Below are 19638 nucleotides of genomic sequence, written 5' to 3' on the forward strand. Positions count from 1 at the left end.
TCACTTGATCAAAATGACACAATGAACAAATAATAAACATAATAATAAAATTTTGACATAGATTTTGTATCTTTTGAACTTCAATATACGTTGGATAGTGACAAATAAATATTCATAGCAATTACATTAAATTTTTATATTGTAGTAAATAAAAGTTATTTATACAATTAAAGTGAAAAAATTACAGAATGATTAATAATGAGTTATAAAATAACAAATAATTAGATAGAATATATCGAAATATTATTCTACATGATGAAAATAAACAATAAATAAAAATATTAAAAAACTAACAAATGTGTGTTTTAGAAATAATTTGAGAGATATTGAAAGAAATTGCACAAAGGAAATCAAATGTATAATTAAGGTATGATAAAAAAATACCTTAGAGAACTAATTATTAAATTATGTTTGAAGTGGTTAAAATTAAATAGAAATATCATTAGTGACCAAAAAATTTGTCATTAAATTACAAATAAATTAGTAATTAAATTGGTCACTAAATCAAGTACCGATTCGATCATTGAATCAGTCACTAATTTAATCACTGATTCAGACAATAAATCAATTACTACCACCAATGAAGAAAAATAGTGACTGATATAGGTTAATGACTAAATCAGTCACTATTTCATGTTTTTCTTGTAGTGAATAATCATATATTATTCCTAAATATCATTATATATATATATATATATATATATATATATATAACTTTAACCACTTCAAACATAATTTAAAGTGAAAAAATTACAGTATGATTAATAATGAGTTATAAAATAAAAAATAATTAAATAGAATATATCGAAATATTTTTCTACATGATGAAAATAAACAATAAATAAAAATATTAAAAAACTAACAAATGTGTGTTTTAGAAATAATTTGAGAGACTATCGAAAGAAAACGCATAAAGGAAATCAAATGTATAATTAAGGTATGATAAGATGAAAAATATCTTAGAGAACTAAGAAAACTTTTCAAATATCAACATATATACTCAATAGTTGAAAAATAACAAAAATTATTTTAATGAAACAAAAGAGTTCTTCAAATTAAACAAAAATTAATAATAAGAAGTAAATAATTTTTGTTATATTACCTTAAATTGAGAGTATAAATGTGAAAGAAAAATATATAATAAATAAAAATATTAAAAAATAATAGAAATATTCAAATGTGAGGCATAATTTTTTTTTTAATTAATATACATCATTTTAACATTATTATATAAAGGTTATGATAAGATAAAAAATATATTGGAGATGCGAATGAGTTTCATGACAAACCAAATAATTAAAAGAAATAAAAAATAGAATATATATATATATATATATATATATATAGGGTTACTTAATTAATTGTGAATATTTTAATAATTTAAACGAGAATGGAGATATGGCGGGGACGGGTATTATGGCGGGGATATGTACATCCCCATACCCATCCCCATACCCAACTGAAAAAATCGGGGATTCCCCATACCCATACCCATACCCAGTCAAAGCGGGGATTCCCCGTCAAAACGGGGACGGGTTCGGGCAATACCCACGGGGACGAGTTTATTTGCCATCTCTATTTAGGATATTTATTTATGCCACACTTTTAATTGTGTTATAGTAAAGACTTCTTCTCCAAATTAACCTTTCCATTTCTAAAAAAGATAGTTTCTGTATTTCCATTAGGGATGTCAATGAGACAGGTACGGTATTAGTAGTAGTTCTCCCGTACTCTACTCGCTGGATAAATATTTGCCTTGTACCTGTTCCCATATCCATGGGGTACCCGCATATTTTCATATTTTTTTAATATTCACGGATATTCATAGGTACTCGCGGGTATTTACAAAAAAAAATTAAAATATTTAACAACATATTTTAACCATAAATTCAAATAAAATACAATACATAAAATTTATAAATTTCAAACAAAATCCAAAGAATCTATTTAAATAGTATTAAATAACAGTTTACAATGAAATGTAGATTTTTTAAAACTAATTAATAAAAAACAAACCATTCAAAATCAATATGTTAATATTTTAATCATGTTTTTTTTTAATTTAAATTAGAGTATAGCGGATACGGATATCCACGAGTATAAATACTATAATACCCATACCTGCTCCGTTAACATGCAGGTATAAAAAATACCTGTACATGTTACCTGCGAATATCTATTTACAATTTCCACTTTTCACCCGTTACGAATTTTATCTACAGACCCTGCGGATACGAATTTTTTTGAAATCTCAGATTATGACCTTTCATAAGCATTTTGTTTCCTTTCTTATTAAATTGTTGATCACTAACGTTGGAAATACTTTTTAGATTGATAATGAGAAACGGAGGTAATATCTATCCAATTATAGCACCTATTCCTTACTTAGCTATTTTGCAAGTAAGAAACGAATAACAGGTTGTTTCCTTCATTAATCCACACATGACACATAAATTATCTCCTATTGCAATTCCTCTTTTAGATTGTCTTTTGTAAGTACTCTATGCACTTTTGTAATTTTGTATACGCTGACTTTACTATTTGATTGTCATTTCATATCCACCAATGCTCTTTTTCTTTGTTTAAAGCTTTCCTTAATAATTCTTACATCAATGTATTACGTTGTTTCTTTTCACACTCAAACCACTCCCTCCTTCTTCGCTTTATATTCTATGTCCAATTATTATTCTCCCAACTTCTTAACTCTATATAAACTTCTTGTTCCAAACTCAATCTTGTTTAAATACCTTATTTCATTAAAAAAAAAAAAAAACTCGGGCTATGTCACAATCTTCACTTAGTTTCAACTCTTACAATTGAATATCCATGGTTGAGAAAGCTGTACTTATTATCTGTGTTCATTGATGATTGTTTTTATTTGGTTAAATTAAAAATTTAGTATCTATTTTCGTTTAATTTAGTCTTAATATTATTTTTTAAGTAGGTCTTAATTTTTGTAAATTTTGTTCAATTTAATATTTTTTTCTATCTCGATTTTAAATGATTAACAATAATGAAAATATTGACAGTCGCATATTACTTCGTGATTTTTTTTTTAATTTTTGAAAAAACAGTCCACGTGTCAATCCAATAACGTGTCACGTGTCAGAGATGTTTTATTTTCAATTTGATCCTTATTTGTTATTTTTATTCAATTTAAGTTTTTTGAAATGGAGCAATTTTGTCTTTTTCAAATTGAGATTAAATCTAATTTTGATATAAATGTTATAATGATACTTTTATTAATATTCAAATTTTTATTAAATATTTTTAGTTTAGGATTATAATTAGTTTAAAATTTTAAACTAATTGTAATCCTAAACAAAAAATATTTAATAAAAATGTGAATTTTAATAAAAGCATCATTATAACATTTATATAAAAATTAAATTTGATCTCAATTTAGAAAAAGATAAAATTGTTCCATTTTAAAAAAAAAATTGGATTAAATTAAACAAAAATAATGAATATAAAAGTCAAATTAAATATAAAATATTAACTTTAAACATGGGACACAGTTGCATGGACATTTTAAAAAAATATAAAATTGAAAAGAAACCACAAAGTTAGTAAAAAGAAATTGAACAAAATTAATAAAAATTAACATCTGATAAAAAAATATTAAAATTGTATTGACAAAAACTAAACGAAGATAAGATGAGAAACAAAATTATAATTTAAAATTTTCATTTCTATTCACCAAAATGGCCATCTTTGCTCAAATGTACTTTTTATAAATATGAAAAGTTATCTTAAAAAGATATTAATTTCAAAAGAAATTTACTTTTTATGGAAGAATATAATTTACAAAAAATATATCCTTCATATAATTTTTCTTTGATTGAACTTTTTGTAAGATAATTTTTTTTTTAGTAAACAATTACTTTGTTAACAAATTTTACATAATTTAGTAAACTTATTGAAAAAACCAAAGAATGTTAATGTTCTTCCGTTTCTGATTTTGCTATCATTTTAAGCACAAACAAACAAATTCTATCATCATCAACTCTATTTCCATTTTACTTACTTCTTTTCCATCACATCATCTTTCATTTTGTTTCTCTATCTTTACCCTTTTTTTCCCGTTTTTTTTTTCTTATTTCTCTCTTACTCAACGTTTACCATGCTTACATATCTTTAAGATTTAATTACTCTTTTTACAAATTTAAAAGTTATTCATTTGAGTTATTACTTCTTCCGTTTGAATCTCTCTCAAATCCTATATTTTTAATCCTTATAGTTTTCTATACTGGTAAGAATTAAAAGATACTAAAAAATATATTCAAAAGATAAAATAGAAAATTCCAGTATAAAAATTATAAATATCATTTATATAATATTAAATATGCCTTTCGTTATCAAACTATTATAAAAAAATTTATGTTTCATCTTTAATCTAAATTATAAAATATTTCATCTTAACACTTTATAAAAAAACAAACTATAACGAAATGTTTTATTATAATTTATCGTAGAATTTCGTTTCTCACGTAATTTTACGCGATAAAAATATTTTACATAATAACTCTCACAAGATAGAGAGACTAAATATTTTATGATTTAATTTAAAAACTATAATTTGAAAAAAATATATTGAACCTATTTATTTACCCATAAAAATGAAATAAATAGTTCACCCCTGTTTACTTTTTCTCCTAGTTTAGCAGCCAAGGAAAAAGTGTCCTCCATCACGTGTGATACTTGCAAAAAGATGACTATAGTCCAAAGAAAATCAAGTAAGGAAATCTATTGAAACAAATCCAACCCCACCAAACCATATCATCATTTTCCTATCTCCTTCTACATTTTTGCCTCCACACTGTGTTTTCTTCCTCTTCTTCTTCTTCACCTTTCTTTCTCTCATGCTCCCTCACACATAAACTCATCATGGCCACACCCACCTTTCACAAGTGGCTCACTCATTTCACAGACACAAAGAAATGCAGCACCAACACCCTTCTTTCTCCCGCTTCCAAGGGACACCAATCCCTCTACTTCCACCACTACCATGTAATGCACTCAACTACTTCCTTTTCATCTCTTACAGCAATACATGCTTATGCTTTGAATTTTTATTTTTCTTTTTCACAAGTATTTCTGAGTAAATAATGAATTACATACAAAATTTAACTGCGATTCTTCTGTGATGGGGTTTTAAATAGTTCAAGGTGAGATAACTGCCATGTAAAATTGATTTTGATTTATGTAAAAGTCAAATTAAGATAGAAATTTGGCTTAATTCTTTGAGACGTTTTTTTTTAAAATTAATTTATATGCATAGTTTCTTTAAGTATTATCTATTGAAAATTGAAACGCTAATCTAAGATCCCGTGAAGTAAAAATGAGAAATTTGAAAATTATATAAAAGAGACCGATGAATTTATTACAAGTTTTTGACTTAGAAGTGGTGGTAATCCCAAATTGTGTACGTTGAGCTCATCATGTATAGTTGGTGGTGTTGTATCTGCCTTATCCTCCTCGAAACACTCAACATTATCTAACCCATTTTATATGAAGCAGAATTTAAACTATTATGAGGAAAAACCATGATGTATTTATAGTTCGACCAAGAAAATTAGAGAAACTACCACTATAAATTATTGTAAACATACTTTCATGTAAAATTCAATTTACTTTTATTTTTTCATATATGTTTACTCACTCTTTTAAGTCTTGGCTAAAAAAAGTAAATTACATTTATGTTTCCAAAGTTTTCTCAAATTAAATATTTATTTTATGATTTTTTTTATAATTTTTCATGTAAAATTAGATATATGGTCACATAACTATATACAAAATTTATTGTTTTTGAACTGGTGAAATTATAATATATAATCTTATGTAATATCTGATCTTCTATGCTGTGTATCAGATTGAAGTAAATATGAAATGACTTTTTTACTACAATATCATAGTTTGTATCATGCTCATGACAAAATTTGTTAATTACATGCTTATATTTTATCTTCTTGCACCCAAACTAAATTTCACTTTTAGAAGGGTGATAAACTAGCCCAACATTTTTATAGTTTAATCTTGAAAAAAATGATCGAAAGTGATGTCAGAACTAATGCCTTGTTTATGTTTGATTTTTTGACTCAGAGACCTGTGTGTCAAGGGTGCTGCTACCTTTCAATGAATGGTTGCAGAGAGGGAAATGACCAACATGCAAGAGCAAGGAAGCCAGTTGGGACTATAGAAACCAGAACGTTGGCAGCAGTTGCATCACCTGCAATGGCTATGTACAGTCTGAACATGGCCATTTCAGAGCTGAAATCGGAGGCTCCGTTTGGTACCTCGTCGGGCATAGTAAGGGTGCAGGTGCCGATTGAAGAGCAGGTTGAGGCCATCGATTGGCTCCATTCACAGAATCATCTTCTGCTTCCTCGCTGCTTCTTCTCTGGAAGGAAGCACAGTCCCCATGGTGAAGAAAACTTGGTGAGCGTTGCAGGGGTGGGTTCAGCTGTTTTCTTTTCCCAGCCACACCCATTTTCCTACTGGGATTGGATTTCTATAAGGAGGTAATTCACCATTCACCTTCAAAAATAATCAGCTTAAATTATAATGTTGATGTTCTTCAATTTTTTTTTTTCTCTGTGATATCAGTTGCTGGAGATTATGTAATATTGGTTTATTTATTAACTTTACATGTATTTTTATTTTAATTAGCTGCATAGTTTGTCTGTAATTTAAGTGCATCAAAATAAAAAGTAAAACGTACCTGAAACTAAAAATAAATTTAAATTATGAATTTTATAAAATTTGAGAACCGTAATTGTTAAAACAAAACAGTGGATAAAATTGAAGAGAGGCTAAAATTAGAAATCATCCTAAAATTTATAGTAGAATATGTTGAACGGCAAGATGGAAATGCGTTTAACACTGTTTGACATTTTCTTTGGGGATAATCTTTAGAACTTGTCATGGAAAATACTAAACACATATATAAACACATGTTTGAAAAATAAAATAAAGCAGTGGTTAAATATATAGAAAATTTATTGAAAATAATAGGCAAGAGACATAAAGTTTTACATGGGATTGCAATTTCAAGTGAGTTTGAGTCTGATCCTGAATGTGAATGAGCAAAATGACTTGTATATAAGAAAAAAACCCACAATTTCATTACCTTAAGATTTTGGGTATGAGATGGTATCATAATCTCTTATATCATTTACTGAATCCTCTTTCGTGTTGAATGTTCTATCGAGTCCTTTGTTCGGGTGGCAGATAGTTGATAATCTTTTCTCAAATAAAACAAATGCAATGTTCATTCCTTCCTCCTAGTGCACAAGCCATGGTGGTTGTCTTAGTCATCGATTCAACAGTTCATTAGACCCATTTAAATTTTGACTACAAGGTATTTCAACACTTCTTTAACAATGTTTTTTATCGATCAAAATTTACAAAAATAAGAAATGTGTTAAAAATATTGTTGAGAACAGTTATGCTGTTAACATTATCTTCACCATTTATTAAAATCTTATATATGAATTGCTATTCACTTTAAGTCTGGTATCATTTATATCATCCAAATGAATCATACTATTCAACAGTAGTTTTTCTTTCACTTATTTTTTACTATTTCTGTCATTGAAATTGGGAAGTAACGTTTGAGTAGATTGTTACGCGAAAAGGAACCGATATTAGATTAGTCTAATATTCTTTATTCAGTCTTACCTTTTGATATAGATGCTTCAAACTGTTATGACTTATGATTTTGTGGAGACTTATGGTCATTTCCTAGTTAAATTACTGCATTAAACACTAAATTTCAAACTATCTCTTTTGTTTCATAATTTTACAACTCAATATAGTTCGTAATGCTTAATTTATAACCTTGATCTTTACACTTCCTAATCTGCAGTTCTCGTGTACAAAATTAATTCCACCGACTGTGATGTATAAAACCTCAAAATCTGTTTATAATTTTCTCCTAGGTTTTGATTTTCGAAAACATATTTCACTTTCAAGGTTTCTTTCGGAGAGATGTCCTTTAGTCCGTGCATATGGAGCTATCCGTTTCAATGCAGAAACTAAGGTGTCATCAGAGTGGCTGGCTTTTGGTTCTTTCTACTTCATGATACCTCAGGTGCATAAATTGTTTTCTTTCCAAAAACTAATTTCTATTCCATTTTTGTGTTAGTATTTATAGCATTAGCAGCTAGAGATACCAAGCCAAAAAAAATGACAGGTTGAGTTCAATGAGCTTGAAGGAGGATCAGTGCTTACCATTACTATTGCTTGGGATAATGATCTTTCTTGGTCATGGGAAAATGCAATCAATGCACTCCAAGAAACACTTTGCAAAGTGAGTGCTAATAGATGGTCTTTTGAGTTACCACAAAACATTTTCTCCCTTGAAAGCTGTTGGGACAAAACTTACACATAGTTTCTTTGGTACTTTTGGTTAATCTATAATAAGAATTGGAGTTTCACCTTCCTAAGTTATATTGACTTGTAATACAAACTTTTGTTACATTGATTATTGAGATGAAACTCTAATTTTTTTTTTTTTTTGTGGAAAACACCAAAAATACTTAAAGAACTATATATAAGTTGTCTTGAAAATTATTAAGCAGAATGTTTTATTCAAAACACAACACACCTTTGCGGTGTAGGTTTCTTCTTCCATTGTGAACTTTCCAAAACAAACTTCTCCAACATTAATATTAAGCAGCCATAACATTCCTAGTAAAGTAGACTGGGATCTTGCAGTTAATAGAGCTTTACAAATGATAGAGCGAAATGACTCCTTATTAACCAAGGTAACATATATCTCATGCTCATTTCTGCTGTCTACTTTTTTTTTCTTTCCAAGCTTTTGTATCATAACTCCTGTTTCAAGAGTCCGTATGAAAACTCATCTTATGCAATTTTGGAAACTCAGGTTGTGCTAGCACGTAGCACTAGAGTAGTGCCTACTTCTGATATTGATCCTCTTGCATGGTTATCTTGCTTAAAGGTACTGTACTTGTCTTTTTCGTTTTGTCGCAAGCAAATTGAACATTGTTTGTCCTTATATTATTTGGTGGCAATTTTTCTTATGTTCCCATCAAACTATTACAGGTTGAAGGTGAAAATGCATATCAGTTTTTGCTTCAGCCACCAAATGCACCAGCATTCATTGGAAACACAGTAAGCATGCACTACAATGGTTTTATATATTCTTACCGATATATCATTTACATGACATGTCATGATGCTGTGCTGAATTTCCCTCAAAGCACACCTACAAATGAATTTTACACAACTCTAGCTAAATTTAGGTTAATAGATTAAGTTTGCTTACTTTGTATATCATAAAGTGGATAACATATTCAAGAACTTTTTACAGAATTGAATCAGCAATGACACGTTTTTCTCCTCTGTTTCCATTTTAATTTTTATGAACTTGATGAATAGCCAGAGCAACTATTTCACAGAAAATGGCTCCACATTACTAGTGAGGCTTTGGCTGGAACCCGTGCTAGAGGAGCATCACAAGCATTAGATCGTCAAATTCAACTTGACTTACTTACTAGGTATACCTTGTTACTTAGATCTGATCAAAACTGCAGCTTTAGACTAATTTCCTTGGTGCATGTAATGTCTTCTATTTACGTTTATGTCTACCTCCTCAATTTTTGTTGTTCAAGTTTGTCATTTCTTTACAGTCCAAAGGATGACATTGAGTTTACCATAGTTAGAGACACCATAAGAAGAAAATTAGAGGTAAGTTTATTCGTATAATTTAATTATTAGCATGGATTGGTTATCTGTTTAGAAGATACTTTACTCTGCATGTATGATCTTGTTTCTAATTCAATATTTCCTTCCGCCATTAGACAATTCATAGGTCAATGAGAACAAGAGTAATTGGAAGGAGGAGATTCAATTTCAATAAAATGATTATTGGTTGTATAATGCGAACTTTTAGAAATTAGAATCTGGTGTACGTAACTTTGGCCACCTGTCAATTTAAAAATCCAGACGCAAGGGTAGAATAATTGTATTAGTTTATCTAATTATAACATTGAAGTTGTGTTGTCTCCATATGACCATAGCATTGTTGATTGAAAGGTTGAACTTTGTGATGCCACACTCAAACATGTTTCATTTTTCATATTACTATTGCATTTCCATATATCCACTTTAGAACAATTTTAGCATGAACTTTGTGATGCCATGAAGATAAACCTTTTATCTCATGTTTTTCTATCAGGCAGTATGTGAAAGGGTTGTGATCAAGCCAGAGAAAATTATAAGAAAACTCCCCAGGATTCAACATTTGTTTGCTCAATTATCTGGCAGGTTAAGATCCGAAAAAGATGAGGTAAACATAATATAATTTCAGTACCAAGTAATTATGTTTCAGCGGACATTCCTTGTAAGGTTCTGAATTTCAGTTCTTTACAAATAGTAGAATTTATTCGACAATAACTAGGTGGTTCATCTGCTCTTTTCTTTTTTTATATTTTAGTTTGAAATTTTGTCATCGCTTCACCCTAGTCCAGCTGTTTGTGGGTTTCCAACAGAAGAGGCACAACTTTTAATTGCAGAGACAGGTACATCCTCTTTTCATGTATTACTGTTTCTACCCAATCAAATATTTTTCTTGTTAGTTAAAAGACTTTTAGCCTGATTATTTAGATTTTTCGTTGTGAAATAGAGGAAGTCATATAAACTGCAACAAGTCACATTCTTTTGTGCGATGTACAAATTGAGAAGAGCGTAGTTTGCACTAAGACATGAAAGTCCATGTACTGACTGAAAATTTAGGGGAATTGGTGGAATATGTTATCTGCGTAGAATGATTGGAACAGAAATGAGACTTACTCATATTATGTGATATATACTGATTTAGGCCTAATTTAGGACCTTATTATCAACAGTTTTCTAAGGCAAGAATGCTAAGGCCAAGCAAATTAAGTTTACAGTTGTATACGGAGAAATTAAATGAGAAAGCTCTTAAAAAAGTTGAGGTGCAGCGCGTTAATTTTAACTTATGCAAAGTTTGATTCATTTTACCTCCATGATTCATTTTATTGTTTTCTTCTATAAATATTTGTTCAGAAGCTTCCATACTAGATTTTAGTAAATTTGATAACTGGATTTGAATTAAGTATGAGTTGAAAGTTTAGGTTGAAATGGGCGAGAAGATAACGAGAAAAGATCTACTAACCTATTGTTGTAAGGTTTTGGGTTAGAGGTAGTATCATGTTGTCTTGTATGGATTGGTGGCTTGTGGCTAAGTTTTTCATAAATTTTACTTACTTTCAAAGACAATATGCAGAAGTATTTGATCGAGGGATGTATGCTGGACCTGTTGGTTGGTTTGGAGGAGGAGAGAGTGAATTTGCTGTAGGCATCCGGTCAGCATTGGTGGAAAAGGTTAGCTATAGAAGGGGTTTTTCAAATGACACATTCAGTTTGCATAGATTGAGTTTTTTTTTTTTTTTTTGTAGATTTTTATTATATTCCAAAATATTCGTGTTTCTAACTTTTGATATAAATCAAACGTTTCTATTCTCTACACTTTTGTTCAAACGAGATTATGAACTCTCATATTGATGAATTTGGTTCTTAAACTTTAAAAAACATGTGGATTTAGTCTCACCTAACTTTTAAAATCATTTAAAGATTAGATAAGGTACTAAATCCAATTGGTTTATAAGTTAAACAAAATTCATAAAACTACAGGAATCTTATTCTCATATATTTTTCAAGTAGTACTGTAGCAGGAAACGCATCTGATTCAGTTTATATATCCCTGCATTGGTGACAATATAATATCACTTTCAGAATAGGTTTCTTCACTTGAGTTTCAGAAGTTGGCACAGATGGAGAGAGATTTTATCATTTGTTGAAATTAAATATTGATATGCTAGCTTTGAACAAACCCTGTTGTCCCTCCGGTAAAATTGTGGAAAATAATTATGAAATTCCCATAAATTCCCGAAATCTAATTATTACCTATTCATGATGTCTTTACCATCAATCATAATCTTGCCGTGTTTTGATTTTAGGATAGGGGTGCATTTATATATGCTGGGACAGGGATTGTGGAAGGAAGCAGTCCTTATCTGGAATGGGATGAGCTAGAACTCAAGACATCTCAGGTGTGTTTGTGCATACAGCTCAATATGGATCTAAATTCATGCGTGGCCCTTTTGTTTAGAGCTCATGCATCCTTCGAAAAGATTTTTAAGGAATTTTTCACTTCACATGATTGTTGTGCACCATTCTACAAAAATTCATTGTCCTAATGAGTTGAATCATGTTTTGTAGTTCACCAAGTTGCTCAAGCTGGACTTGCCCAGAGACAAAAAGTAGATTGTAAATGAGCTCCACTGATACGGTTAGCATTGTTAATGACTGAATTTATGTTTAATTAAGTTCTTAAATGGCCTCTGTGGTAAGGGATTGGTGATTGATGGTTTTTGTTAATCCAATGTTGTACTGAATTAGATTATAAAATCCAGAGGGGATAGTTTTTCTCAAAAGCAACCATTTGTTTGATCAATTATAAGGACTTCTCTGACCAACTCCCAAGTAAAAATGGAGGAACTAAATAAGTAACTAAACCTAAATTTGGATACATGTTTAGTTGAATTTATTATAAGGAAATAATTATTTACTAATAGTTTTCAGACAGAACTCTTGTAAAGTAAATAATCACTTCCTCGAAATAAAACTCTTGCAAACATGCACGTTTCATTCTAATCAAGAAATATACTATCCATTTTGAACTATTTTCCCATTGTACAAAGAAAAATCTAATTCTCCCTTAATTCTAACTGATTAATGTGATTGCTAATTCTTCTTCTCTTGTTCTTGCAGTTTTTCTACATGAAGTTTGAGATTACGGTATTTCCTTCCTTTAGGTATTGGCCTAATAAATTTGGCGATTGGGAGGATATGGACAACATTTAGTTTGTACAAATGAGGTTTATATAATGGATTAAGTTCTTGGCTCATTTGAGAAGATTCAAGAAAACTAATCAATTTGTATATGGGTTAAGAAGCCAAGACTACAATTCTTTCCCCTAATACCTTTGTTGTATTAGGGATTATTCTTAAGGAAGATCATAATTATCATTATGTAATATCATATTTGGGCATAATATCATAATCAAACTACTTTGTCAATACAATTATGTCAAGTGATTTTGCATAGTAGGGGTGAAATAAAGGTATTTGCAAGTAATTTTAGCATTCTAATTAAGCTTTGTATCTTCAATACCTGAAAAATCACCTACCTATATAGTATTTTGTTCAATTAAAGAAATTCGTGATCCATTATTCATGTATCCGTCCAAAGAAATTATCGATGTATATGTCCAAATAAAATATTTTGCCGGCCAAATTTGTATCTTTAATACCTGAAAAATTACCTAACTATTTAGTTTTTCATTCAATTAAAGAAATTCAAAATCCATTATTCATGTATCTTCCCAAATAAAATATTGTCCTATTCAAATACAAAAGGAATTAGTATTCATGAACTTTGATATGGGCCAAAGGCAAGAAGAAAAAATTGAAATGGGCTCTAACTTAAATAAGGAATTAGCATATCAATATAGTCCTCATGTAAAGCCCAAAAGGAGAGGGGAGCACCTAAAGTGGATGAAAAATTTTGTAATCAACAATCGTAAGCACAATAACAACAAATTCGAAAGAAAATAGATTTCGCTAGATTTTGTAGTAACCATATTAGATATTATGTTTTTGTATTTTTTTCTTTTAGGCTGTGCAAGTTAGTTTTCCGTAACAAACTTTATATGCCTTGGTTTTGATCAAGAAAGGCAATGAAAATAATTCCTCCATCATCTCTGTTTTCTCTCTTAATCTTCTCTCTTTTCTAGTTGTTATCATTTGGTGCTATCATTGAGAGGCATGGTAGGCTTATCTTCTACTAATGATGCCACCACCATGGAAGCTCTTATTTATACTTTTAAAGCCTTATCCACCAAACTTGATGCATTGGAAAGCAAAATTACTAAACCAAAACTCCAAATTGACAACCCATTACACTTGCCCACCACCATCAAATTGGACGTACCTAGATTCAATGGCGAGGATCCATTGGGTTGGATATTTCAAGTAAAACAATTTTTTATTATCATCGTACCACAGATGAACAATGATTGTGAATCATCTCCGTTTACACGGAGGGAGAAGCCTTAAGTTGGTACCAATGGATGCATACCAATTGCCAACTCTCATCTTGGGCAACATTTCTCAAATCTATGGAATTGCGATTTACACCTTCAAATTTTGATGATCCTCAAGGAGCGGTTTTCAAACTAAGCCAAACGAATTTGGTTTGAGATTACCAAGCTCAGTTCAAGAATCTCGCTAATCGTGTTCATGGGTTATCAACACCATTTTACTTGAGTTGTTTTATTTTCGGGCTCAAGTCGAAGATCCGACGCGAAGTTATTCCGTTCTGATCAAATTTGCTTGCGGAAGCCATCAACCTTGCAAAGTTATAGGAGGAAAAGCTTTTTGCGACAAAACCTAAATCCAGGTATGTTACTACAATGACCACGACTCCTTTCAAAGCCACATCTTCTGCTACTTCAAGAATGGTAGGACCATCAGTCACAACTATAAGCACCAAAAGGTTGTTGCAGATCTACAAACTCGAAGGGATAAAAGGGCTTTGTTATTATTGTGATGAAGAATGTACTCCAGGACATAGATGCCATAATTGATTTCATCTTTTAATCAGAGCACCTGAATTTCTACTTGTTGATGATGAGCTCACCAAGTTGTTAAACCGTTTTGAGCAAGATGAAAATCTAGGATTTGACCCAGAACTTTCTCCTGACCCACCAGATGCTCAAATACGTATTCATCCGTTAATCGGCCACACAACCCCTCAAACACTTAGGGTTCAAGATGTAATTGGTAAAAGCTCAGTAGTCATTCTTATGGACAACGGGAGTACCCACAATTTTGTGCAAGATAAAGTTGCAAAATTTTTGGGCCTACAGTTGCAAGCAACCCATTCTTTCTCAGTGATGGTAGGAAATAGTAAAGAGAACCTATGTGATTCATATTTCCTGAATTTACCAATTAAAATTGATTCACATCAATTCTAGGTAGACCTATTTGCTTTACCTCTTAGTAGGGCTGACTTAGTATTAGGGATCTAGTGGTTGAAATCTCTCGTGCCAATGTTAACGGATTATGATTCTTTGACAATGAAATTCATGAAAAATGGAAAAGTGGTACAATTAAAAGGGCAGACTAAGACCAATCCTTCAGAGGCAACAACAACACAATTCAAACAAATGACCACAACACAATCCATAGCAAAAATCTTTCATCTTTAAGTTTTACCCTTAGACCCAAAATCCAATAAACCATTACCTTACCTAGAAATCATCACCAACCTTTTGTGGTTTGTCGACACCCTTTTTAACTCACCCAATACATTTCCCCTACAACGACCAATACACCATCAAATACCATTGCTTCAAGACGCCAATCTTGAATATGTGAGACCATACAAGTACCTATATTTCCAAAAAAAGATGATGGATTCAAGTGTGATTCTACGAAGCAATAGTGTTTTCTCTTCACTAGTTATGTTGGTCCGAAAAAAAGATGGAAGTTGGAGATTTTGTGTCGACTATCCTAAATGCATGGGACACTATGGTTCAACAAAATCGATTTAAGGTCGATTATCACCATATCAGAATGCTTGTTGAAGATGTAAAACAAATACCTTCAGGACGAATGTTGGACATTATGATTTTCTCGTTATGTCCTTCGGCTTATGCAATGCCCCCACTACTTTCCAGGCCACCATGAATGTGTTGTTTCAACCATATAGTAAATCCTTAGATGATCATGTTCTTCACTTAAAGGTTGTGTTTGATTGTTTGATGACTAATCAGTTTTATTTGAAGAAGTTCAAACGCACTTTTGCTCAACCATCCATCGAGTACTTGGGTCATATACTGTCCAGGAAGGGTGTGGGTCCTAATCCAGAGAAAATTCGTGCCATGACGGAGTGGCCACTTCCAATTGAGGGGATTACTAGGTCTTACAGGATTTAACCGCAAATTCATATGTGGGCATGTTTTTGTTGCACTGCCTCTAACCAATTTGCTAAAAAAAAGCCTTCAAATGGTTAAATCAAGCACAAACAACTTTTGAAAAATTGAAAAATGCAATGGTAACAACTCCAATTTTGAAGTTACCAGATTTTAAAAAGGGCTTTGTTATTAAGACTGATGCCTCCGGGGCTGGTATAGGTGTAGTGCTCCAACAGGATGGTCATCCCATTAGTTTTTTTAGCAAGAAATTTTGTGCCAAGATGATAAACTCCTTAATGTTCGTACGAGAACTGCATGTTATTACAGAGGCTATAAAAAATGGACATTGATTATACTTTTACTTAAGGAGTTTCGCTATATCGAGGCAAAATTTATGTACCACCACATTCTGACTTGAAACTATTGTTGATTGAGGAGTTTCACGCAACACCCATTAGGGGAAATGTGGTATATTGAAAACGTTTGGTAGATTGTTTGAAAAATATTTATTGGTCGGGAATGAAGAAAGACTTGGCTGAATTTGTGTCTAAATGATTGGCTTGCCAACAAACAAAGGTTCCCATTCATTCTTCGTATAGCTTGTTACAACCATTACTGATTCCCATTGGCATATGGGAAGATGTATCCCCAAATTTCATTTTAGGTCTCCCTTCATTCCAAAACTATAATGTCATTTTAGTGGTGGTTGACAGATTATCCAAGGTAGCACATTTCAGGATGTTGAGATCTTCTTTTACTATAGCTCAAGTGGCCTAATTATTTGTCGAGATGGTGTTTAAGTTACACGACAGATATAAAAGCATCTTATTTGATCGTGATCCTATTTTTATGAGTCAGTTTTGGAAAGGGTTATTAAAGTTTAGTGGCACTAAATTACACATGACAACTGCTTATCACACACAAGGAGATGGACAAATTGAGGTGGTAAATCACATTTCGAAACAATATATGTGAGCTTTTGTACACCACCTACCTTCAAGATGGGGAAATTTTATTCACTAGGTTGAATGACATTACAATTCAGCTTACCAAACTATTACAGCTATGAGCCCTTATCAAGCTATGTATAAGAAGCCACCCCCTTCATTACCACAATATGTTATTGGATCAAATAAAGTGGAACATGAATTAAGTGAGTGGAAAAATATCATGGATAAATTGAAAAAAATCTGATCAAGTCCTAATTAACTATGAAGAAAAATGTTGATTTGCATCGGATTCATCATTTGTTCAAGTTGGAGGACCAAGTTTTGGTGAGATTAAAACCATATAGGCAAACTTCAGTGGTAGGGAAGCGGATGCATAAGTTGTCTAAACATTTTTATGGCCTTTTCCCTATCAATAAATGCATTGGAGAAGTAGCTTTTAAGCTTAAACTACTGTTAACTCATCTTTTTTTCAGTCGTTTTGAGAGTTAAACAAAACCTAAATAATTCCCCTAATGAAGTATAGGAAAATTGACGCAGGATCGAATCCAAGGAAATGGTGCGTATCTAAATGTAAACAAAAGGGGGAAATTAAAATAAAGAAAAGTTAAGAAAAAGTGCAAAATTTTTAATCAATTAAAAACTATATAAATGCATGATAAAAAGTGAAATGAAGATATGCATGAATGCAATACATGAGATGCAAGGAACCAAGAATGGAATCTAAATTAGAATGAGGAAAAGTCTACGTGAATATGAATTCAGATCCAGACCTTATTCAAATCTAGTTATCATGCACATGTGATAAATGGTTGTATGCCCTATACAATGCTAAGCCTATTGTGAAATGAAATTGGAATCAGAAAACATGCATGAAACTTGACTATGATGCAACTGTAAAATACATGAATGCAGAACCAAAAATGTGCTCCAATAGATGTAGCTAATTCGTAATGTAATGAGTGCAATGCTAATTGAAAGTATAAAACATGCCACTTAAACCCAAAATAAGATATGTATAAGGAATCAGATGTAGGAACACTTGTTACAATGCACTAAACTAGAACAAAAGCACTTAACAATAGCACACCCAAATCAGAATTAAATGAAATGAAATGCACCAATGAGGAATGATTAATGACCATGAAAGCAACCTCAATCTGAATGCAAAATGAGCTTGAGACAAGACCAAGATGATGTGCATGAATCTTGTGGCAAAAGACCTTACATTTAATTAATCAATGAAGAACCTATGTCTATTACTAAACGTGACAGCATTTTCAATCCAAAGATCCTCATGTAGAATGCTTTCAAAATTGGGTCCAGAATGCAGTAGTGTAACAACAAAAAAACCAGTACATAATGACAAAGTCAAATTATGAATGTGAATGAATGAAATCATGAATGCCTATAAATAGATGACAATAGTGGTTTTAGACCGTGGCAACAATGAACTCAATCATGAATGTAGAAATCTACAACATAACTGCATAATTGATTGAAGTAAGATCTTAAGCTTGATGCTAAATGTGCATTATAAACTCTGGACAAAATTTTAACTTCAAAATACAACAGCAATACCATTCAAATCGGATTCACATACAATTACGTGTGCACATAAACTGTTCTAGATAGATTCTTGAATTCAATTCACAATAGCCAACCCAAAGCAAACTTATTTCATATGCAATGCAAATACAGGATGCAATAGGAACCATGAACGACAAAATGCATGACACTATAAGGCAACCCTCATAGAGCATGACAATAATAGAATCTCCACATCAAAATTAAATCAGATGAACTTTATCAATCCAAACTGCCAAAATACCAAAAAGACTTGATATGCTTTAGAATGGAGAGAAACTAAAATGATTAAAGTTACTGAAAACTAAAACATAAAAGCCTAGGAGAAACCATTATTGGAGTTCATGAATTAATCCCTAAACTACTACAGAAAAATTAAAGCTAGGAAAAGAGAAATGAACTCGATGCAGAAACTTAAATCAACAAAACAGAAGAGTAACATAAAGCAATAAAGGAAACTTAAAATACTGCAAAAATTAAAGGCAGGAAACTAAAACTGCAATCAAATACTTGAATAAACAAAAATTGCAAACTATAAATCAGAATTGGAACAAAACCAGTGTATTTCATTGAAATAAGCAAAGTACATAAGATCAAGAAAGTGCTAGGAACTTTAAATGGTGAAAGTGAACTCTCTTAGTCTAATCATGGTGTTTGTTTCTAAGTGGGTGAACTAATTAGAGCTACCTAATACACTAGAGAAAACCCCAATCTCATGAATGCTATTGTTTCGCTTCATTAAATATGGAGAGAACCCCTTACATTACACTTCCTCTCCCTCGCTCATAGGAACATTAGAACATGAACCCTAGCCCCTAAAACATTTCTCATTCTCGCACAACCAGGGCTCCCCTACCACGAAAACTCTAATCACTGCCTTTTTAAACCCATAACTAGAAAAATCAGAAAGGAATGTGAAAACTACCTACCCCTTTCCTCCTTGCTCCAGCCAAAATCGTAACCTTTGAACCCTCTTCATTGTGCCTTAGATCAACTTTGATCTTGTTCCCTTTTGATCACGCGATCTTGAACGTCCATCGCGAATCTTTGCGCTTCAACCTCTCTCTTGCATC

At 31.3% G+C, this 19638-nt stretch overlaps 1 protein-coding gene across 3 annotated transcripts; it reads left to right on the plus strand.

Moving 5' to 3' along the window:
- Positions 1–4748: 4748 nt before the first annotated feature.
- Positions 4749–13136, plus strand: LOC114165741 (isochorismate synthase, chloroplastic). Of its 3 annotated transcripts, none has more exons than XR_003599771.1 (15): positions 4749–5010; positions 6103–6521; positions 7975–8092; positions 8195–8311; positions 8622–8768; positions 8891–8965; positions 9070–9138; positions 9406–9524; positions 9639–9714; positions 10205–10315; positions 10463–10547; positions 11276–11373; positions 12014–12101; positions 12271–12340; positions 12823–13136. XR_003599771.1 is itself a non-coding variant. In XM_028050313.1 (15 exons), exons 1-14 carry the CDS (start codon positions 4888–4890, stop codon positions 12313–12315), a joined length of 1695 nt encoding a protein of 564 aa, XP_027906114.1. In that variant the 5' UTR covers positions 4750–4887; the 3' UTR covers positions 12316–12340; positions 12823–13136. The 3 variants fall into 3 exon arrangements, 2 of the variants coding, with proteins under 2 accessions (XP_027906114.1, XP_027906115.1); XM_028050313.1 differs by having other exon boundaries at positions 4750–5010; positions 12009–12101; XM_028050314.1 differs by having other exon boundaries at positions 4751–5010; positions 9657–9714; positions 12009–12101.
- Positions 13137–19638: the final 6502 nt, after the last annotated feature.

Source organism: Vigna unguiculata, chromosome 10 (genome assembly GCF_004118075.2).
Source record: "Vigna unguiculata cultivar IT97K-499-35 chromosome 10, ASM411807v1, whole genome shotgun sequence".
Classification (NCBI taxonomy): Eukaryota; Viridiplantae; Streptophyta; class Magnoliopsida; order Fabales; family Fabaceae; genus Vigna; species Vigna unguiculata.

What these genes read in the sequence shown, in the direction of transcription:
- LOC114165741 (XM_028050313.1), top strand. Translation starts at nt 4,888, where the DNA reads ATGGCCACACCCACCTTTCACAAGTGGCTCACTCATTTCACAGACACA. An exon ending in TCTACTTCATGATACCTCAG is followed by an intron (nt 8,093 to 8,194) that starts GTGCATAAATTG and finishes AAAAAATGACAG; the next exon opens with GTTGAGTTCAATGAGCTTGA. An exon ending in ATGACTCCTTATTAACCAAG is followed by an intron (nt 8,769 to 8,890) that starts GTAACATATATC and finishes TTGGAAACTCAG; the next exon opens with GTTGTGCTAGCACGTAGCAC.